The 22,398-nt window shown below is 36.5% G+C and overlaps 1 protein-coding gene across 1 annotated transcript in view; it reads left to right on the top strand.

Moving 5' to 3' along the window:
* The window catches only part of MAN1A1 (mannosidase alpha class 1A member 1), a 182,686-nt gene extending 165,386 nt beyond the window's left edge, over positions 1-17,300 (top strand). Inside the window, exons 9-13 of the mRNA XM_030809626.1 lie at positions 311-426; positions 4,317-4,536; positions 5,623-5,795; positions 14,113-14,228; positions 14,569-17,300. Coding sequence (XP_030665486.1) covers positions 311-426; positions 4,317-4,536; positions 5,623-5,795; positions 14,113-14,228; positions 14,569-14,695 — 752 coding nt within the window. The 3' untranslated portion in view covers positions 14,696-17,300. The remainder of the gene's footprint in view (positions 1-310; positions 427-4,316; positions 4,537-5,622; positions 5,796-14,112; positions 14,229-14,568) is intronic.
* Positions 17,301-22,398: the final 5,098 nt, after the last annotated feature.

The following is a 22,398-nucleotide window of genomic DNA, read 5'->3' as shown; positions in this document are numbered from 1 at the left end:
ATACTGTGAACATTTTAGTTGGGTGTTTTTCACTAGAGAACTAGATTTTTAGAATTAGGGGTAATTACATATCTTTTATCTTCCATGTTTACAAAACTACTCTGGTAATTATTTAGAGTATGTTACATTAGTTAATAGCCCATCTGCTCATTTCAGAATATCTTTCTGAAAATAAGAGATTTGTTGGAATTTAAATGTAACAGTGACTTGCAGTTGACATAGGGTTGCATCCTAGTTGCTAATGTGATTTTGTTGCATTATCTGAATTAAAAGCTGAATCACTCTAAAATTCATTTCCCTCTCTTTCCAGATCATGTATCAGTTGGAGGACTTGGAGACAGCTTCTATGAATATTTGCTGAAGGCCTGGTTAATGTCTGACAAGACAGATCTGGAAGCTAAGAAGATGTATTTTGATGCTGTTCAGGTAACCCAATATTTAAATCATCTTTGCCACTCAGCCCTAACTTATAATTTGTATATTAATCAAGTTTTAATGAATAAGTGGTGTACTACATGAGTGAGTTACAAAATATTTCCAGTTAGGTAGAGTTTGATATCTGCTAATATCATTGTAATAATGGTAATCATATTTGATGTTTATTTCTAATAGGGCAGTTAAAGTTTTTGCATGGTTTAAACCTCAGTTAAGAGTCACATATCTGAAAAAGTCATATTCTTTAATAAATATGAATTCTCTCCTTAGGACCACAATTTAAATTATGCAGGGGGATATCCTGAATTTGTATTCTGACAATTGCCTAAGTTAAAATTGTCCGAGAAGACAGACAGTCCCAATGGCTACCTCCGTGTGAAGTAAACTTGTCCCCAGAGATATATGGACAGTACTCTAAGGAAATCCACACATAAAAATCTGAACAAACTCATATTTCAGGGAAGATCATTAATAGTATCAAAGATTCTTTACAGTGGAGAAGTAAGAGGCAACAGTTGTGTGTTGAATTGCCTGCCATGTGCTAAGCAGTGTGTTAGGTAGCTCCTTTAAATGAAATGGTGGAGTTGGGTTTTTTTTCTCTCTCACGGTACTTGAGATATTACCTAGTTTTACAGATAAAGTTGCTGCACCTCAGAGAGATTACATGTCGAACCAAAATTAAGATTAAAGTTTGTCTGTATCAGCACCTGTTCCTTTTAACTCATCCACTGTGGATTTATTTGTAAGAATTTCCATTCTACATGTAAATCTTCATTTACTAATTTGCAAGCAGTAAGTTAGTAAGGTAAGTTAGAAACTACTTAGTCTCTAGGAGAAGGCCAGTATAAAAGTAAACTAAGAAACACCTCCAGTTAAGCCTCAATCAAAACTGAAATAAAGTTAGAAAGTAAATAAAGTTAGAAAGAAAATCACTTTATCTAAAATATTTGTACTCTTCAGGAACAAAATTTTTTAGTGGAATCAGATGCTTTTGCAATTAACTATTTGATGTGGTAACACATATATTCTTTTAATATTATTATCAAGGCTTCTCCAGTAGTGTTGTAAAATAGTGGCTCAGTCCTCAGAAAAATTTTCTTGACAGCTTAGAAATTTTTTAATAAAGTGTTAATTCATGGGAAAAAAATGGAAATTTGTAATCCCAAAGATGTAGCCATTATAAAATTGGTCTTTCTAACAAGAGGTCTGGGTTATTTTGACATAGGCGTACTTGTTTATTTAAATATAAATGCAGCTTGCTTTGTTGTGGTTAACTACACTGAGTATGACATTGGTTTCCTTTACAAGTCTTCACTACTTCACGTGTAGGAACCAGAAGTGCCTTAGTGAGAACATTGTCCTACATTTGGCACAGCCTTTATAAAGGCACGTGATTAACATCAAAAGCGAACTAGGTTATGAGCCACATGGCCTCTTTTAGGTTTATTTTTCCTCCTTGCTATGAGGTTTCAGATTTTAACCTGGGGAGTTCTCCGTATTTTATAGTTTCCATTCTGTCATCCTCTAATTACCATACTGGCAGACATTTTAATTATTCTAATCTTAAATTGGCCTTCTAGGATCTTGATGTTCAAAAAAAGACAGCTTTCAAATATTATTTGAAATATTTTCTTCCTAATTCCTAAAACCATACCCACACAACTTTTAGTATATTGTATTCAGACAAATCATTGACAGGAAAATCCATTAGGAACAAATGAAGTCAAAGTGTTTCCTGCTTCTCTTAGTAATAAAAGCTAATTTTCAATCCATTGTATATTTTCAACTTAGAAAGCAAAGCTAGAACAACTAAATTTCTGTTTTGAGAAGTAGCCGTGTCTTTTACAGCAAAGTTTATTTCTGCTAAGTTGTACTTTAGAAGATTATTGTAACCAAAGGGAGGATGTTGTACGCTATTGTTCTGGACAGTTGATTACTGAAGATACAGTTACTCTGTTGTAGCTTCAAGTAGATTTTGGGAAGCATTTAATCCCAGAGTGATATGTTTTATTTGATTATTTTAATAACAAAATATTTTGAGCTTTCAGCTGGCTATCATGGCCCTATCTGGAGACTACACTAGGAACTCACAATGGTAAATGATACCTGGGCAGATGACATATCAGACACTTACGATTCTGAAGGCTTCATCAAACCAATTTTTTAAATCAATTATAGAAGGATTAAATCACAAAATATATAGTACTCTTTTTTCTAATCAATTATCTGTATCCTTGACACAGTTTTTTCAGATCTACTGAAGACTATCCTTCTTTGTATTTATTTATATTTTCCCATGGCCACACAAAATTATTGCTTTGAAGGTCTTGGAATCTCATTGTAGTTTTTATTAAGAGGTAGCAACTTGGTCCGGATCATGCCAGAAATAATACTGTACTTTATTTAGGATCCATAACAGGGTAATAATGTTTCTCTAATTCATGCTCAAAAGCTGTTACTCTTGCCATGTAGAAAGAATAATTTCTTAGGTGATGAACAAGTATCTGCTTGAAGGACCTTATTGCAATTTGTGTTATGAGAAGTGTAAATAGCTAAGATGTTCAGTTGCATAAAATAATGAAATATTAATGTAATAACTAAACCATCAATAACATTAGCTTAACCACAGTTAATGAGCACAGTAATATGTTCATTTATTTCTTACCATCTTGGTTTCATTCGTTTATTTCTAATAAAGGTAGGAAAGGTTTTAGCTCCCTGTGTATTCATTTTCCTTCATTCTTCTTTATCAAAAGTTTTTTTCTGTGTCTGTTATTCCCAAATGTGCTTCCTAATAAATCCCTCTCTCTTGATAGCAGTGTACAGGTATAGACACAGTCATGTCCTTTCTCCTTCCATGAAGTAATTGTGGGGCAGCAGGGTGAGCATTTTCTATTAGAGTAATTGGAGATTAGCAATGCCAAACACACTTTATTTTTGCTTTTTAAAATATAAGGCATATTTTACTTACCCGTCTAGCTTAAGAGAATATCAACAGACCTGGGATAGAAATAAAAGATGTTTTATAAATCATTTTTGTAAACATTACCATTTCTCCCAAATTTAAAGATTTTTATTCTGATTTTTAAAATATGTATATTTATTCATTATATAATAGTGTGCTTTTTAATGGAAGTATTAGAGAGAAACTTGATTCAAGTGTCACCACATTGGAGATGTAAATGATAATTATAAATGACTTTTATCAAGTGCAACTTGGATTAGTGACTGCTTTATAAACAAAATGTGGCAGAGTCCTATCAGGAGATCCTATTGTTCCCATTTATGGAATAGGATGCTGAGATTTAGGGATATAGTAAGCAAATTGTTCACTCCCACAAATTAGAGATAGTGTCAGAGCTGGAATTTGAAGCCAAGTCTTCTGGCCCCAGAACACCTCCTCTTTGCCACTCTATTTTGTTATCCCTTCAAGCCTACGGAAGTGAAAGGAAGAATTCTGCCACCATTCCTGGATCTCATGCACAAATATGCTGTGTTCTTCATCCACCTTAGGGCCTGGGCTTTATGTTATTTCACCACTTGTGGAAATGAAAATGTACCAGACCAACTATTACTGCTGCACAGTGGCCTGTCTTTGGGAAGGGGAAAGTTTTTTGAATATAAGAAATACAATGTTTGGTCACAGAACCAAGCAAAACCAAATGTGCTGGCGCAGCAGTGTTAATTCTGACTAACCAAACAAGGCATAAACTAGAGGAGGAATACAGAAAGCAATAGCATGTAATTTCAGGTTGAATGGATTTGTAACACCAAGCTCTGATTGTGAGTTGTGTTTTATTCTTTTTTTTAATGTTGGGCATATTTTTAGTATGAATTTGAGACGAGATTACAAAATGTTAAAAAGTAAGTGTTTTTCACAGGCCATCGAGACTCATTTGATCCGCAAGTCTAGCGGCGGACTAACTTACATCGCAGAGTGGAAAGGGGGCCTCCTGGAGCACAAGATGGGCCACCTGACCTGCTTTGCGGGGGGCATGTTCGCACTTGGGGCTGATGCAGCTCCTGAAGGCATGGCCCAACACTACCTTGAACTCGGGGCTGAAATTGCCCGTACTTGTCATGAATCATATAATCGAACATGTGAGTACGTGTTATTCTTCATTTACAGTCTATTCCCACATGCTTTGATTTCATGCAGTTTTGTCATTACTGCCCTCGAAAGACTATCCACTCTGCCTGTGAAGCTTGATGATCGTGATTAATGTCTTAAAGGAATGTATATTTTTATTTTAAAAGGCAATGCTTTTCTACCTAAATATATCTACCATTAGTTTACCAAGAAACAAAAATCCAGGCCATGAAGAGTTAAAGCCAGCCTAATTTACTGACTTCTGCTTTTGCCAATAACATTGGGCAAGGGTCTCTATCTCCCTGCAAAGAGAAACTTAGCATTTTATTAACCATTATTAATCTTCTCCACATCCCCCATGAAATAGATCATGAATCCTCCTCCCTTCTTATAAAATAGGAATTTGAAACACAAAGTGTAAATAACTGTCCTTTTGTTGCAAAATTACTTAGGATTGTCAACCACTAAGTTTCTGGCTAACTCAAATGGTATTTCATGGTGTCTTGTATCTGCCTGGTAGGTGCTCAGTAAATGGGGGTTAAATGAAAAAAAATTGTTAATATTTTCTAAAATGGACTCTTTTCGATGACTAAATTTTTTAAGTATATGAATATTATCTATTACATGATGTTTATAACTCTTTCTTAAAACGACTGCTTTGACATCTCTCTTCAGTGTTGTTAAAGTACAGTCAGACCTTCATATTCCTGGATTCCACAACTGCAGATCAGAAATGTTCCCAAAAAATGGATGGTTCTGTCTGTACTGAACATTTATAGAGTTTTTGTTCTTATCTTTATTCTCTAAACAATACAGTATAACACCTAGTTACATAACATTTACACTGTATTAAGTATTATAAGTAAACTGGAGGTGATTTAAAGTATATGGGAGGATGTACCTAGGTTGTATCTAAATACTTTGCCATTTTATATAAGGGACTCAAGGATCCATGGATTTTGTTATCCTCAGAGGGTCCTGGAACCAATCCCTCATAGATACTGAGGGATGACTGTACTTTCTAGTTTCATTTAAGTTTTTGACTGTAAGCACTGTCCAGAACAATAACCCTTATTCATTCATTCCATGCCCTTTAGTTATGAAACTGGGACCAGAAGCTTTCAGATTTGATGGTGGTGTTGAAGCCATTGCCACAAGACAAAATGAAAAATACTACATCTTACGGCCAGAAGTTATGGAGACTTACATGTATATGTGGAGACTGACTCATGATCCAAAGTACAGGAAATGGGCCTGGGAAGCCGTAGAGGTGATGTTTTAATTTGCATGTTTCTTATAGATAAATGTCATAGTAAAAAATGTTCAGTGATACCCGTAAATCAGGCTTATCATCTTTCCTATAATTTTTCATGCTTCGACCAGGATTTTTTCCACCCAGGACTGTATTTTCATTGAAGTCATTTTATATCCCTGGCTTCAGCTTTGCTTTGTATAACATTGATATAGATATACCTACTGATAGACTTAGATATTGAAGGAGATAACTAGAAAGGCATAGTCTAAAATTAAGTTCCCCTTAATACAAAAATGATGATATCTTAATGCCACCTAAGAGTTGTTGGCAGCTTGGGGATATTCACCTCTGTCTGTTTCAATAAACCACTTCATGTTTTTTTCTGTCTTTGGGCTTTAAAATGCTAGTATATGCTTTTACTTAGAGTAAATAGCTACTTAGATCTAACTTTTAGAAAGCACTTACAGAAGAATTACTTTGTATAAGGATATTCCTTCACCAGTCTCAGGTTTCTTGGAATATCTGTAAGCCTTCCATCTGCCCAGTGTGTTGTTTTAATTGTCTGTCACCTCTTGGGTCTCTTCCTGCCGAGGATGGTGTATCTCCTTCCTAAACTAATCTAGTGAATGCTTTGTGTGCCGAATGCCTAAGGAGGCACCCTGCAGGATATGCATCTAACAGTGTCTGTCTGATTGTCTGAATTCCCTCAAGGACTGGGAGGGAATTCAGGGGATAAGAACAAGCAAATGCTTTAATTACACTCTCATTCTCCAGCACTCTTTGTTAGAAAGTTAGCTATCTTGAAAAACTGTTCATAAGGAATGACTTCTCTCAGGAAATCTAAAATGAATATTGCCTTTGGTAAAATTTAACTAATATCTTAGGAAGCCATCGGTGAATCTTGCTTATTATCTTCTTCATTTAGTATGTGTCTTATCATTAATCATCAGTCATTTTAAATAACAGCAATTCTCTAGGCCTCTTTGAGGGGGCAGTTTTATTACATTTAATCAGTAGTCATTGTAATTTCTTTACATTTCTGTTTTTTTCTCTGGAAAAAAAATGTTAAAATTGAAGCTTTTCTAAACTTTGGTGATAGGGAATTGTTTTGGTCTTCAATTGGCCAACAAATGAATTGAATATCAGTTTAAGTTGAGAATATCAGGAATAATGTACTCCACCAAATCTAAAACACCATAATTAGTAAGAAGCATCATTATTTTATATACCACTAAGAAAAATAACACTGCCAATTAAATTATGACATCCATTTTATAGATGTTAGAATGTGCAAAATGTATAGCCAAGAAGGGATCAAAAATGGGAAGTAAGCAAATTCGTATTGCGAGGTAGACAGGATGCTTTGGTTTGCTGTGTTCTTCAGGGGGTTGGTTGTTTATGGGATCATAAGGTTGGTTTATGTGTTGTGGTTTTTATTTCTTGTCAACTCTTTAACATAATATATGACGTGAAATTGTTTCCCTGTGTCACAACACTGAGGTCTCAATTTTGGGGACCCCCCCAGTAACCTCTGCTAGAACCTGAGCTATAGTGGTGAGCCAGGAGTGCTGTAGGATCTTGCATTTTTTAAACCAGAAAAACTGGGACTTTGAAGGCATGGCCGCATGCTTTTCCCCTGGTGTTACGCCCGCCCTCGTGGCCTCCTGTGTTTTAGCAGCAGCCCTGCATGTGCTGGCAGCTCCCACCTCCAGCACCTCCAGCACTTGGCTGTTCTGATGCATACTTGAAACCACAGCTGGAAACCATGTCAGGAAAAGAAGGTGGAAGAGCTTTTCCCTAGCCAGCTGGCTGTGGTCTGGGAAGTGCTGGGGAGTTAATGGCTGTCAACCAAGGAGGTTTTGGAGTTGATGGATAACTATTCCAGTTATCCATCAGACTGGGATAGAAGACTATCCCAGTCTTCTTTCCTTCAAGAATCATTCTGGAATGCATGCTACATGGTTCTTCAGAGGGTTTCTAGCAGGAGTGAGCCTAGTTGCACACAGTTGTAACTTAATATGATTCATTGGCTCTTCTGTCCCTGTTTTGCTCTTCCCACTTGCCCACTTCCTGATGTCACCTCCCTGATAGACTTCTTGCATCCTGTGTCCAACCCTTGTCTCATGCTTTATTTTTAAGGGAACCCAAACTGAAACATAGGGGGTCTTAAAAATCACCTCATCCAGCTCTCCACTTAAAGACAAGACTTCCCTCCAGATCTTTGCAAGATAGCTGCTCCTCATCAACCCAAGGACTTTCCAGCAAAGGGGAATGTATCACCTAATAAAGTAACTCATTCCAATTGGTAATATTGAAGGTGTTAGAAAGTTATTTTGAAGCCACAATTTACAATGTTCTGTGCTCTGGAGAGGGAAAAAATCTCCCTCCTACATTTCAGCTCCTCAATTATCTGAAGACAGCACGTTCTGCCATCTCTTCCTTTCCTCATCCATCATTTCCCTTGATTTTCTTCTCCTGACCTGGTTTCCAGCTGTGGTCTTTTAGGGCTGAACAGTGTGTCTCAAAAACCTTTCTTCCTCTCTTCACAGTGTGATTTTTTCACAGCTTATAGTCCAACTTGTTCTTTTAGTAGATTTATATTTAAAAAAAAAAAAAAAAAAAACTGGGAGGCCGAAGTGGGTGGATCATGAGGTCACGAGATCGAGACCACCCTGGCTAACACGGTGAAACCCCATCTCTACTAAAAATACAAAAAAAAACAATTAACCGGGCATGGTGGCGGGCACCTGTAGTCTCAGCTACTCGGGAGGCTGAGGCAGGAGAATGGCATGAACCCAGGAGGCGGAGGTTGCAATGAGCCGAGATCGCACCACTGCACTCCAACCTGGGGGACAGAGCGAGACTCCGTCTCCAAAAAAATAAAAAATAAAAAACTGGCTTATATTGAAAGTATGGTCAGTGTTAGCTTCTCCATTTGCTACCGCTGAGTCACATCTCCTTTGCAATGTACTTTTTCACCCATACTTTCAGTTTATAAAGTATTTGTAAGCCGTCTTCCTATCTTCTAACAAAGCACTCCCTTCTCAGCCTTCTTTCACTGATACACTTGAGAAACCTGCTTTCTGTGTCTTAATTAAATTTCTAATAATAATGTCAAATAAGATGTGAAAGGGTATATAATCCAGCAGTACAACACTAGAGAGTTCTTTTGTGGGTTAACAGCACTCCATTAATCACAGGTGTTCAAGCACTTGTGAGTCTGCCTGACAGAAATAATATTTAACTAATAATTTCTTTTGCTTTTTCTCAAAAATGTCATGAAGGCCAGGCGTGGTGGCTCAAGCCTGTAATCCCAGCATGTTGGGAGGCCGAGGTGGGAGGATGGCTCGAGGATAGGAGTTTGAGATCCAGCCTGGGCAACAAGTCATCACCCTGTCTTTACAAAATTTAAAAATTAGCCCCTCATGCTGGCACACTCCTATAGTCCCTAGCTACTCAGGAGGCTGAGGAGGGAGGATCACTTGAGCCCAGGAGTTCAAGGTTATTTTGAGCTAAGATCACACCGCTGCACGCCAGCCTGAGCAACAGAGCGAGACACTCTCGAAAATTAAAAAAAAAAAAAAAAAACATGAGAAACTGACAAATTCCTTCCATAAATCTGATAACCTACAGCATGAGCTTTATCAGAATATTATATGTATATATTCACATAGATTATATAATGTCTCAGCTGATCTGTGGTAAAGGCTAAAGCCTTACATGGGGATTTGGGATTTTTTTTGGCTCTAGGGGTTTTTTTAGTAGTTTCAGGTTTTTTTATTTTGTTTTTTTGCACAGACATTTTTCTTTGCTCTTCTAAACCTAACCTTTTCCACTCAGACATTTCAACTCTCAGAAAGTGACTTATATTCCTCCTTCCTACTCCTGCCTCTTCAGGCTTCATCCTGTTTCCAAACCCTCTTTGATTTGTTCAAGGTGCCTGATTCTCTGTGTTCTATGCTTGAGTTCAGACGACACTCAAGCAGACAGCCTTACTCCATGGATCAGCCATTTATATATCTGGTAGGCATGAGAATACTCTTCTGTCCTCTGACTTAGGATTTAACTCATGATGCTTGGTAATTTCTTACCTACCCTTCATCCATTGTTTAGCGCTCCAGTCACTATAAACATTCTCATATCCTGTTCTCTGCTATGAGCACATCCCAGTCACATAGGATCACTAATAATAGAAGCATTTACTCAAAACCAAGGTGGTCCCTATGTCTAGAGGCTGAGAGTCCCAAGAACAGATTGTAGTACAATGATGATCTGGTTAGACTTAGCCATACGAACACGTGGCAGCTTCCACTGTTGAGATGCTGATAGAATCAGGGCTGTTGTAAGGGCCCAAGAAAGCTATTATTTGTCCCCAGCTTCACGTTCCTAAAGTCTTAAAATCTAGACTTTTGCATAAGGGGAGGGGGCGGTTCTTTGGTGCTTTTCCTTTAAAAAAAAAAATTTTTTTTTTTAATTTACCGAAAACTGAAAGTGGCTGGGCCTCTCTAAACCTCTGAAGCCCTTGTTAATTGTCTAAGCGTTTCTTCATTTTGTTTTATTCTCACGTACAACCCCATGTTGAGAAGGAAGATGCTACCGGGGACATGGAGCCTCTGCAGCCACTGATAAGGGGGGTCTCAAGCTGGAACTTGGCCCACGACTCAAAATTTTTGGCCGTGTTCTTGAATAGTATAGCTTACCCCAGGAGGACTTGTGGGGAACAAGAATGAGAGGGTGAACTAGAAAGAAAGGTGATTAGACATTGTCCACCCCAAAAGCAACTCCTCTAACAAAAGAAGGAGCTTAGAGCAGTTTCCATGGGGAGGAGGAGTGGCTGTTTATCATGGCTGGGCCTCTCATTAGCTCATCACCAAAAAACCTCAAGGGAACAACTAAGAAGAGGTTTTGGGATTAAAATCTGTTTAAAGAAATATCTGGAAATGGGGTTTCCCATAAAAAGCTTGCCCATTTTTTCTAAATTCTGATTTTTTCCTTTTTTTAACCAATAATTTTTGGCTTACTCTGCGTATCTGGTATTTGACTTTTTGTCAAAAAAAAAAAAAAAAAAGGAAAGAAAAAATAATAGGACTTGAAAGTTTCTTTCTTCACGCTCATCCTCCATTTGGAGCACTGTCTGGAACTTAGAATTTAATCGAAGCATCTGTTTTTAAGTTGATCAGTCTTAGTTTCTTGGGGGCTTTTTAAAATTACGAAATCATGAGGCATTTTCTTTATTTTCTGTATTCACGTGGCCTGCTGGTCAGATTTTCTTTAACCAGGTAATTTAATGCTTCTCCTCATAGTCTCTGCTCTCTCCCTTCTGTCCTCCAGCCCTGATGTGAAAAATCAATAACCTCATTATCAGTATCTGCAGATGGGAGCTGAGCTCTCAGTGCAACATCTCTGCTTATGAGAATCCATGGCTGGTATTTACTTTCCCTCGCCTCTTTTCTGGGCTCTGCGTTCTTAGAGCCTTATTTTCCTCCAAAATCCTTTCTAGCCAGAGAAGATTTTTCTCAACTAATAAGGCAAGGTCTATGCTTTCTATCTTCTTGGTAGTTGGATTAAATGGGAGAAAAATGGGGTACAATTATACATGTAAAAAAAAAAAGAGGGACAGAATTATGATCCACAGGGGAAAACTAAAAAGTGAAAAATGACGTGAGAAACTAAGAGTAAGTATATCTTGTTTATATTTTCTTTATTTCACTATAAAATATATTAGGGTTTTAGTCTTAAACTTTTATTATTTTTGTTTACAGTCAATAAATTAGAACCAGATTGCAGATGGCAATTTTTGTACAATGGAAATTTTTATTTGACCATATAATTAACAGGATTAGTAGGATGTGATGAGTAGAAAATAACTTTCCTAGAGATGAATATGCCTGGTAACTAGCAGAGCAGCAAATGTAATTTCAAAATATAAACAGCACAAAAAAACCAACTCAAAATGAATTAAAGACTTAAATGTAAGACCTGAAACCATAAAACTCCCAGGAGAAAACAATGGGGGAAAAGCTCCTTGACATATTTGACCCAAAAACACAGGCAACAAAAGCAAACATAAACACCTGAAACTACATCAAACTAAAAAGTTTCCTTACAGCAAAGTAAACAATCAACTAAACAAAACGCAACAAAAATGTGTGCAAACCATGTGTCTGATAAGGGGTTAATATCCAAAATATATAAGGAACTTACAATTCAGTAGCAGAAAAACAACCAGATTTCAAAATAGGCAAAGGACCTGAAGAGACATTTTTCCAAAGAAGATATACAGATGGCCAGTAGTGAAAAGATGCTCAACCTCACAAATCATCAGGGAAATGCAAATTAGAACCACAGTGAGATATCACCTCATACACCTTTTTAAATGGCTATTATCAAAAATTCAAGGCCGGGCGTGGTGGCTCACGCTTGTAATCCCAGCACTTTGGGAGGCCGAGGCAGGCAGATCAGGAGGTTAGGAGATCAAGGCCATCCTGGCTATGATGGTGAAACCCCGTCTCTACTAAAAATACAAAAAATTAGCCAGGCGTGGTGGTGGGCGCCTGTAGTCCCAGCTACTCAGGCAGCTGAGGCAAGAGAATGGCGTGAACCCGGGAGGCGGAGCTTGCAATGAGCCGAGATCGCGCCACCGCACTCCAGCCTGTGTGACAGAGCAAGACTCTGTCTCAAAAAAAAAAAAAAAAAAAAATTCAAGAGATAATCAGTCTTAGGATGCAGAATAAAGGGATCCTTTGTACACTGTTGGTGGCAATGAAAATTGATATAGCCATTATGGAAAACAGTATGGAGGTTTCTCAAAAAATTAAAAATAGAGCTACCATATGATCCAGCAATCCTAATTCTTGGTGTATATCCACAGAAGATCACGTATATCCACATCCGAAGATGATGTATATCCACCACAGAAGAAGGTGTATATCCACAGAAGTGTATATCAAAACATCACACTGTACACCTTCCAGTATATACTATTTGTATTTGTCATACATCGGTAAAGCTGGAAAAAGGTTAAAGAAAAATAGAAACAAACAAAAGAAAGAAAGTGGGCTCTGGAAGGGGAAAAGAAAACACAAACAGCAGCCATCTTAGTGGTAACCAACAAAGTGGAAGGCAGGTTGGTTTAGGTTGTTACCTAAATGTTCATCCTCACACTGCCCAAACCATGTTTTCCAAATATTCATTAAATTCAGACGACTACAGAAATGTAGGATCATTTCTCTCTAGAGAGTTGTCAGTGGAGTCATCCCATCTTCTTCCATACTAGACTAAAAAAAAAAACGTATTTTAGGAATAGATCCCAGCCACATGTCTCTCACTGTCTTTCATTTTATTCTTTTAGCTGTTACCAATATCACTGATTAGTACCCTACAATCAATTTTCAAACTCAGATATTCTGATTATAGTAGCAGCTGATTTTGTTCCAGTACAGTTTCTCAACCAGTGGTTTATGATCCCAGTTGACATTAGCAATCTCTCCAAACTAGGAGTCAGCAAACTCTTTCTGTTAAGGGCCAGACAATATCAGGCTTGGTGGACAGTCAGCCAGTCTCTTTTGCATCTACTTAGCTCTGTCATTGTAGTACAAAAACAGCCACAGACAATATTTAAACAACACTTTTATTAAACCACAGCGGTTTAATAAAAGTTTATTTACAAAAATAAACAGTGGACTGGATTTAGCCTATAGTCCATACTTTGCCAAACCCTGCTCTAGACCATAGGGGGAACTGGTAAAAATCAGTGAAAAATTTTTCCAAGACTAAAGGCAGAAGTGTTTCAAATCAGGTAAGATATGTGGTCCATATGTTCTGTAACTTCATTTTTAATTTACATTTAGTTTATGGTTTTTGTTTTTTTGTTTTTTTTTTTTTTACCTAAAACTCTATAGCAAACGTTCATTTAAGTTGAATCCAATTTGTAAAAAATAAATTTTGGCTGGGCACAGTGGCTCATGCCTGTAATCCCAACTCTTTGGGAGGCCGAGGCAAGCAGATCGCTTGAGCCCAGGAGTTTGAGACAAGCATGGGCAACATGGCAAAACCCTGTCTCTACAAAAAATACAAAAAATTAGCCAGGCATGGTGGTGAATGCCTGTGGTCCCACCTACTTGGGAGGCTGAGGCAGGAGACTCACCTGAGCCCAAGAGGTAGAGGCTGCAGTGAGCCATGATGGTGCCACTGTACTCCACCCAGGCAACAGAGTGAGGCCTTGTCTCAAAAAAATAAAAAGTTGTATCTGAACTTGACAATCTAATAATAAAATTAGTGACAATCAGCTTACTGAAATGTGACTATTTTTTCCCCCCTCTTTGTAATTTAGGCCTTGGAAAACCATTGCAGAGTGAATGGAGGCTATTCAGGCCTAAGGGATGTTTACCTTCTTCATGAGAGTTATGATGATGTGCAGCAGAGTTTCTTCCTGGCAGAGACATTGAAGTAGGTGAAAATTATTCTAAAACCATGTGGCTAGGGTACCTGGACAGATCTTTGTAGATGTCTTTATCATGAACACATTCAAGTAATATCAGGCATGGCTATAATTGCAGGCATATTCTCAACTAGGTTCAGTGACTTGGTACTGCTAACACCAAAGCGTTGAGTAGCTTCTTTACCCCATGTTAATGAGTATAACCCCTCAGGGTTTTGATATATTTGACTCTTGTCCATGTTTCTCGGAAAGATGAATGGAGACATTGATGTGGTTTTTGCTGTGTGTTTGTGGTTTCACTGCCTGTCTAGTCTCTTGGGCCTCATATACTTATGTTTCTCTCACCAGATATTTGTACCTAATATTTTCTGACGACGATCTTCTTCCACTGGAGCATTGGATCTTCAATAGCGAGGCACATCTTCTCCCTATCCTCCCTAAAGATAAAAAAGAAGTTGAAATCAGAGAGGAATAAAAAGACATTTTATATTTTATTCTGCTCCATTCCCTTCACTGCATACCTTAATAATTCCTTTTCTGGTAATCAGGCACATGATGAACTTTGATTAGTAGGTCTGTGATTAAGTTCTTAAATTGTTTTGCAGTCTTTTATGTTTATTATCACAGGTATAGGTGGACCTAAATTCCTTATCATATCCTTTATTAATTCAGCCAGTGTATCCACCAGTTTTTTGTTTATCTTTTTAAGTAACCTATTATCTCTGGAGTTCATGAAGGTGTAATATCATTTTTATTAAACTGAATAGAATGGTATAGCTATGACCTCTTAATTATAATTTGATTTGACTGCAAAACTTTTTCCTCCTCTAAGAGGAGATGATGTCTGCTTTAAGCTGTAATGTTTTGCCATGTTGCAAAAAGCCATAATAATAAGTATAAAAAAGCTTTTTCCTTTTCAATTTCATGTTAATCTGGTTTGTCTGTCCACCAGAGACAGATCTTCTAACTGTGACAGCCTCCTTATGCAGGTCTATCATTATTTGATAGAATGTCTTCTAAAATACTTCACTCACATTGTAATTCAAATTAGAAAGTCATTCCAAAAGGATCATCTCATTTTGACCTCATTTCATTGGAACTGCAGTATATTTTTATTGGTTAATTATATTAGTGTTTTCTATTTTGTAAATGTGTCCTTTAATTTTACTTTAAATGCCCTGTGTCATTTCTGGATTGTATACTGGTTAATTTCTTCCATTCCCTACTACACAGAGAGGTGAGCTCTCAAATTTTGCAGAGCTCTGCTATCACTGAATTACATTTATCTAAAGAAAACAGTACAACTTAATGGACTAGCTTTTGGGTTTAACTTGAATATATGAAGAAATTGGGTCGTCTAAAGAGAGGGTATTTCATATGGCTTTTAGTTCATTTGTTTGTATTTCATCTTGATTTTTTTTCTTGGGAAAATAAAGCATTCTATTTGGTTCAGATTTCTCAGATTTGAAAAAGGCTCTATCTCAAATGTAGTAAATTATTTCCTGTGAAAGCAGGATTTGACTCTGAAAGAAGCTTTGCCAATTTTACTTATTCATGATCAATCAAGGAAAATCTAATAAACTTTAGGCCAAATAAGAATATAGCATATTTAGTATGGTTATCGTCAACATAGAGATCACAACTTAGAAGAAATATAAAGAAATGGCCACTCCCCATCCCCCACAGTCCTGGAGTAGATCAAAATCAATATATGATTTTATAAACATTAAATTTGAAATAGGAATGGTTTTCTCAAGAATAGATTTGGTGATACCTTGTGTTTGCTTACATTGGCTCACTATATATACATATATATTTATGTCGATATACTTCCATGAAAGGGCTAATACGTTGCATATACTGAAGTGCAAAGACTTTGACCATGTGAATTTTCAGCTGAGAATGGTCAGAAAGATCAGTACAACCCCATGGATTAGGCTGAAGCATATGATTGCTGCATTTGTAGTTTAAAAACTGTCAGCAGTTTCATATGGTTCCACCTAATATTATTGAAGACAATTATTTTCTTAGCTATCAATAGGCTTAATCGTTTTAGTTATTTTAGCTTTTGAAAGTGTTTTAAAAGATTTCCTTTATCAGACAGGACCATCTTTATGACCTGCTTTCTCTTTTTCAATATCATACATTGGTGTGTGTCAAAGAATAAATTAGTAAAATTAGTAAATGAAAAAGACTCTTCCATACATCATTATTTCCATGCTAATGTGTCTCTGTGATCCAGAATAACTTCTCCCACTCATATCTTCAGTTCACCTAATGAATGGATAGCAAGAGCCCTTTGTTCCCAGGACTTTAAGGCAAAATATTAAAAATTATTGCCAAAATTGGGCCATATGTATAAGATTATAATGTTTGTATAAATGCCCTTGAACTTGCCATTTAAATTAACTCATTTTTTCAATTTGATTGATTTGAAAGCCGATAAGTATTTCTGCAGCAGATAGAGTATTAAAATCAGGTTGTATGTACACACTGCACTGTAAGGTACCTTGGTGTCCTGATGTGAATAGACAAGAAGCTGTACTATATGTTGCTCTCAGTGGCAACAATGAAGTTTTTGCAATTCTAGAACTTGGATTTTTTTTAACAAAAGTCCCAAAACACCAAAAATGTAAACAAGATAAGAGATTAATATTGTAGTGATGTAATTTAATTAAAGTTATATTTGGGGTTAATTTTAACAACTGAAGTCTTATTGTTGAAACTTATTTTCAGCAAAACTGTGCAGTAAAATTTATATATGTATTCACATACTGAAAGATGAACAGTTAAAATAGCACTTAATTTTGTGTTTCTTCAATATGTCTTGATATACTTTGTGCAATTAATATTACACATGTAAGTTGTATGGCAGTTTACAGAACTCAATGACTTGTCATGAGGTTTTCATATGAGCTACACATTGTGTACATTGATTGTTTTTGATTTTTACATAAATCCATTCTGTCATTTTCAAGTTTATATATAAATCTCCAATGTTATGGGAAACAATAGATTGACACATAATTTTTAAAAATTATATTTGTAAAATTTCTCTATTGTGAATAAAGTCTTTTAATATATCTCCTCATTTGTTATATTTTTCTCCTTTTTAGTAGGCTTTTGTATATCTCAGGGGTGAGTGCCTTCAGTTGCAAATAAAAATATTTGATCCTAACAGCATTTCCATACCACACCTGCAGGATCTTGACAAGGAAACATTTCCCATTAAGAAACTTTACATTGCACATAATTTTGCATATACAGTGTTTGGGTAATCAAATAACCTTTATTAAGGATCTAACATGTTCAACACTGGACACAGAGGCTAGAAGCTTTGGTGTCAGAAATAGCACAGACTATGTTCTTTGTTCATAAATTTGCAATGCAACTAAGAAAATTAGACTAACCCCACACCACCCCTCAAAACAAGACAAAAATAGCATTTAGTTGTGTTAAATTATAAGCTAAAATTCTGTATAAGTTCATGGGAACAGGAGGTCCGTAGCATTTGAGTGGTCAAAGAGGCTTAACAGAAAAAGGAGAACTTATGCTATAAGAGATCCTCCAAAATTTTTCAAAAAGCCCAGGTTCTAAGTTCTTCAAATTCATACTGTACTTTTTAGAATATTTCAGATATTTTGCTTGCTGTTGCCACTGCCTGGAACTCGCTTTCCCTAATATTTTTATAGCTCATTCTTTATCAGGTCTCTGTACAATTGTCACCTCATTAGAATGGCTTCTTTGACAAATCAGTGTAAAATTCTCTCCACCTTTTGTCCCCTACCCTATTTTATTTTCTACTTAGCATTTGCTATATTACATATTTATTTTCTTATTTGTTTGTCTTTCTAATCCCTTAGTATGAAACCCCATGAGAACAGAAACTTTAATTGGCATTTTCCCTCATTTCTCTGTCTAGTGCCGAGAGTGTAGTACACAATTGAGTGAGAAAGTACATGAATTAGGAAACATTCAGTCTTTGCTACAACTATTTGCAAATGTCTTTTACTGAGCAATACACTTTTAAAAAAAAATATTAAAGTACATGTTTGTGACTCGAATCAACTCTCAATCAACAGGTTATTTTTAATCCACTTACATCATGTAAAATAAAGTAAGACATGACTCCTCCAATAGAGTTTTCAGTATTCAATAGCCCATTATTGTTTTATGTGACTTAATGTCACAGTCCCTGCCTCATATGTTAAACAAAAAACAAAAAATGATTACAACAGCACCAAGCAAAGAAATTAGCTTATTACCTAACAGAGAGTCAAATGGGAACCTTCTAAATTAAATTATTGGTAGCACAAATGATGTTGGTTGTGTTTATGTTGTTGGTTACAGAATTATTAAAATTTATTCTAAGCATGGTTTCTAGGTATACTAATCAGCCATCAACACAGAGATGGCAGCTTGGCAACAAATACATCTAATATGTAGACGGCTCCTTAAAAAGTTTTTCAAAGTTAACAAGATAAAACCTTTTTCATTTGAAATAGAGTTCATATATAATTGCCATTCGAGGCTCTCTACCTTGTGGCTGAAGAGTGAGGGCAGGGAGGGGAGTCTTATGAAACTTTTTAACTGATTTTATGGCCTGAAGGCTCCCTTCTATTTTTTCCAGGCTCATTCCATCCTCCACACTAGCCAATACATGAGTCACAGTTTTCAAGAAATATTTGCCAGCCATCAGATACATATTTAAAATATTAGAATTATAGGAGAATGTAGACAGCATTTAGTCCAACTCTCATTTTAAATAAGGGAAATGGGGATTTTCCCAGCAACAGGAACTGTTTTTCTATCCTTCCTCTGTGCTGCCAGACACACGAATATGGTAAGAGTTCATGTTAATCCTAAAAATACAAAAAAATTAGCCGGGCGTGGTGGCACGTGCCTGTAATCCCAGTTACTTGGGAGGCTGAGACAAAAGAATCACTTGAACTCGGGAGGCAGAGGTTGCAGTGAGCCAAGAACGCACTACTGCACTCCAGCCTGAGCGACAGAGCCAGACTCCACCTTAAAAAAAAAAAAAAAAAAAAAAAAAAAAAAAAAAAAAAAAAAAAAAAAAGCCATATATGAGAGCATATGTTATTTCCATCCAGCCACTCCAAAATAAAGGTATAAATTCAGAGTTCACCCTTAGGAATTGGTCTACTGCAGTGTTTCTTTCTCCAGATGTGGGCTACAATTTACCTAATCCGAATCTCAGCTAAGATTTGTTAAAATGCAGATTTCAAAGCCTTCCCCCAAATTGAACAAATCAAAATTGTGATGGGGTCCTGGTATACCCATGTTTAGCCCTTTGTGCTATTCCTACACACACTAAAGTTGAAAACAATTTTAAGTTACAGGTAAATGGAAATCCCAAGACTATCAGAACAATTAATGAGTTAATCAGCAAATCATGACAAGAATATGTACCTTTTCCTGCATTTTTGTCTCTACCTCAAGGTTTAAGTACAACTTGACATAACTTTGGTCACTTTGAAAACATAGATTCTTCCTTTTCTACAAAAGCATTAGTCTGCAATAAGCCATACACCTAAATCTTTTAGAAACAGGTTCACACTAGATTATTATACATAATTCTTATTAGGGGAATCTCAAAAGTATTAACTACAATCATGCTTGTTTTTATTCAGCAATTGTTTCATTGGCTTTCTTTTCCCAATAACTGCATTTTTAAGTCATTTTTCAAATTGTTTTCTACTGTTCTTGTTGATTTTAACATGAGTGTCACTTGCACAGACTACATGGAATTTCTAGTTTGGCTATATATCATGTAAATGTACAAAATGTTCTTGGAAATGACCTCTGAAAAATACCTTCATTTCCTCCGCCCGCATTTTTACATTCATTGCTATGCTAATTGTCAAAGATTTGTTGGCTTGCCATTATTATTACTTTGAGTCCCCTTAAAACATGCCATTACTGACAGAATAAATGTGTATCACAGATCCATTTAATTCCCCAGTGAATGCAAATTACCGTGAAACGTTAGAAAACAGTGATAGATGTATAGTTTTTAAAAACTTTTACACGTACTGGGATATTTTGGTCTTAGGCTACAAGCACTTACTAATTCACAATTCTGCAAACAGGGCCATAAAATGTACTGCTTTTCAAACAGTACTTTCCAAAATCACTGGCACCTGAGAGGTTTTTGTTTTGTTTTGTTTTGTTTTTTTAACTCTCCTAGGAGAAACAAATGAATGATTCCCATTCACAAAATCTTTGGGAACTTTATTCCTGACTTTCCAACTCTTGGCATTCTTTGTGGAAAATAGAAACACAATCACCTCGCCGAACCAGGATGGGAGGTTCCATAACAACTTCTTGAGGTAGGCACAATGCTATTGGTTCCCTTTCATGTATGTGACAGCTTTGGCTTGTTATGACCCAAGGCTCTCTATTTAATAAGTGACTGAAGGAGAAGCAAACTAAATCTCTTCCTTCCTGTGCAAAACCTCTTTACCACTCTGCCTTTCAATACTGCACTTCACTGGTTAAATAAACCTCGCTGGTTAAATAAACCCTAAGTGCCACTCAGCTATCCACATTCCTTCTCTATCTTGCTTTTGTCAAATTGATAACTTCGTGACTTATATAATCATGGCAGGGAGTTGCAAAAATATATTTTTAACGCCCCCATTAAAATACATTAAGCCTAAGTCTCTTTTCTGTATACGATGCAGTATACAGAAGGGGTAGAAAGTAGGTGCAGTCCCAGACAAGGGTTCCCAACCTTAGCTGGTGTCATTAACTCCCTGTGTGATTTGGAACAAGCACTTACTCTTCACATCTCCCTTTCCTTAATCTGTAAAATGAAAGGAGTGATTAGCCCAGGCCTAACAGCTAGGCTGTGCATTGCATGACATCTGTTGTGGATACCTGAGGAAGAAACAGCAGTACACATGCCTAGAATATTTCCATGCATAGACTAGAGACCACCACACCCAAATTACAAGACATCAAAACCTTAGTGTCCTTATTCATAAAATGGGAGGGATCATATCTACTTTCCAGAGAATTAAAATAACTAATATATGTAAAAGGTCTTAGCTCATGCCTTCAATCCATGAGTTCCAGCCCCTTCTTTCAGCTTTTGCATTCTGTAAAAGAATCATCTTTCCTCTACCTTGGGAAGCCTCCAGCTTGTTTTGTTATGACAACACATTTGTTATTATTTTATTTGCTGTTTCCAATAACCCTAGGCTTTTTTGGATGCCTTCCTTCAATCAGACTGCTTCAAACACATGTTATTACTCATCTTCTAAGGTCAAAGTTCAGCTGTTTTCTGACATGAGAAGACAGAAATAGCCAGCTCTTCTTCTTCACACCTGCATCATGAACTAATTGGACATTTTTCCACTTATTTTTTTGTTAGCGAGCAGTCTGTGGTTTGTGGGCGTTTTTTAGCATTTGTAGAAGACAAGAAATAGGGATCAAACTGCATGATTGTTGCACTATTATCAATTGTGTTATTTGTGTATTCAAACAATCCAATGAAAATAAGACAGTGTCTACAACAGCTAAGAACTCCTTTTAGATTGAAGGTCAGTTGTATTTTCAACCCAGAGTAGCTTTGGAAACCAACAAAATCAGTTTTATGAACTAGGAAGGCTTACTGAAATAACTCTTCTGAAAGAACCAGCATTGCTTCCAAAATCAGCTTATATGTTTGAAAATTACTTACAGTGACTTAAAACTGATCACTTTCAAAGAAAAATGTATAAGGTGATTTTGATTGAGAGTCTACTTACCTATTCCCCCCCCCAAAAAAAAAACCTCTTGGTTTTTATTGCAGTGGAGATGTAAATTATATGCAACTAACACTTACCTTTTCTTCTGGCACTCCCCACACAAGAATAAGGCTGTTAGCTTCTGAAGAGAGGCTAACACTGTTGAACAAAGTACCCATAGTCCACTTCCTTCCCCCCATATGCCTCACTCCTGCTGGCCTTCACTTTTCTGTATTATCCCTGAAAAGGCCTTCCTGGTCTACCTCCTTCCACTTTTTGGGAAATGTCTATTCCTCCTTTTAAGTCTCAATTTATATGTCTGTGACCAGTTTGCCTCTCATTCCAATTTGTTCTTGCTTCTTATGGGACTCCAAAGGACTTTGTGCAAACTCCTATTCATGTATCACACTATATTGTCATTACTGGT

The sequence above is a fragment of the Nomascus leucogenys genome, chromosome 3, assembly GCF_006542625.1.
Source record: "Nomascus leucogenys isolate Asia chromosome 3, Asia_NLE_v1, whole genome shotgun sequence".
In the NCBI taxonomy this organism is placed as follows: domain Eukaryota; kingdom Metazoa; phylum Chordata; class Mammalia; order Primates; family Hylobatidae; genus Nomascus; species Nomascus leucogenys.
This window is presented reverse-complemented; position numbering and strand designations above follow the sequence as displayed.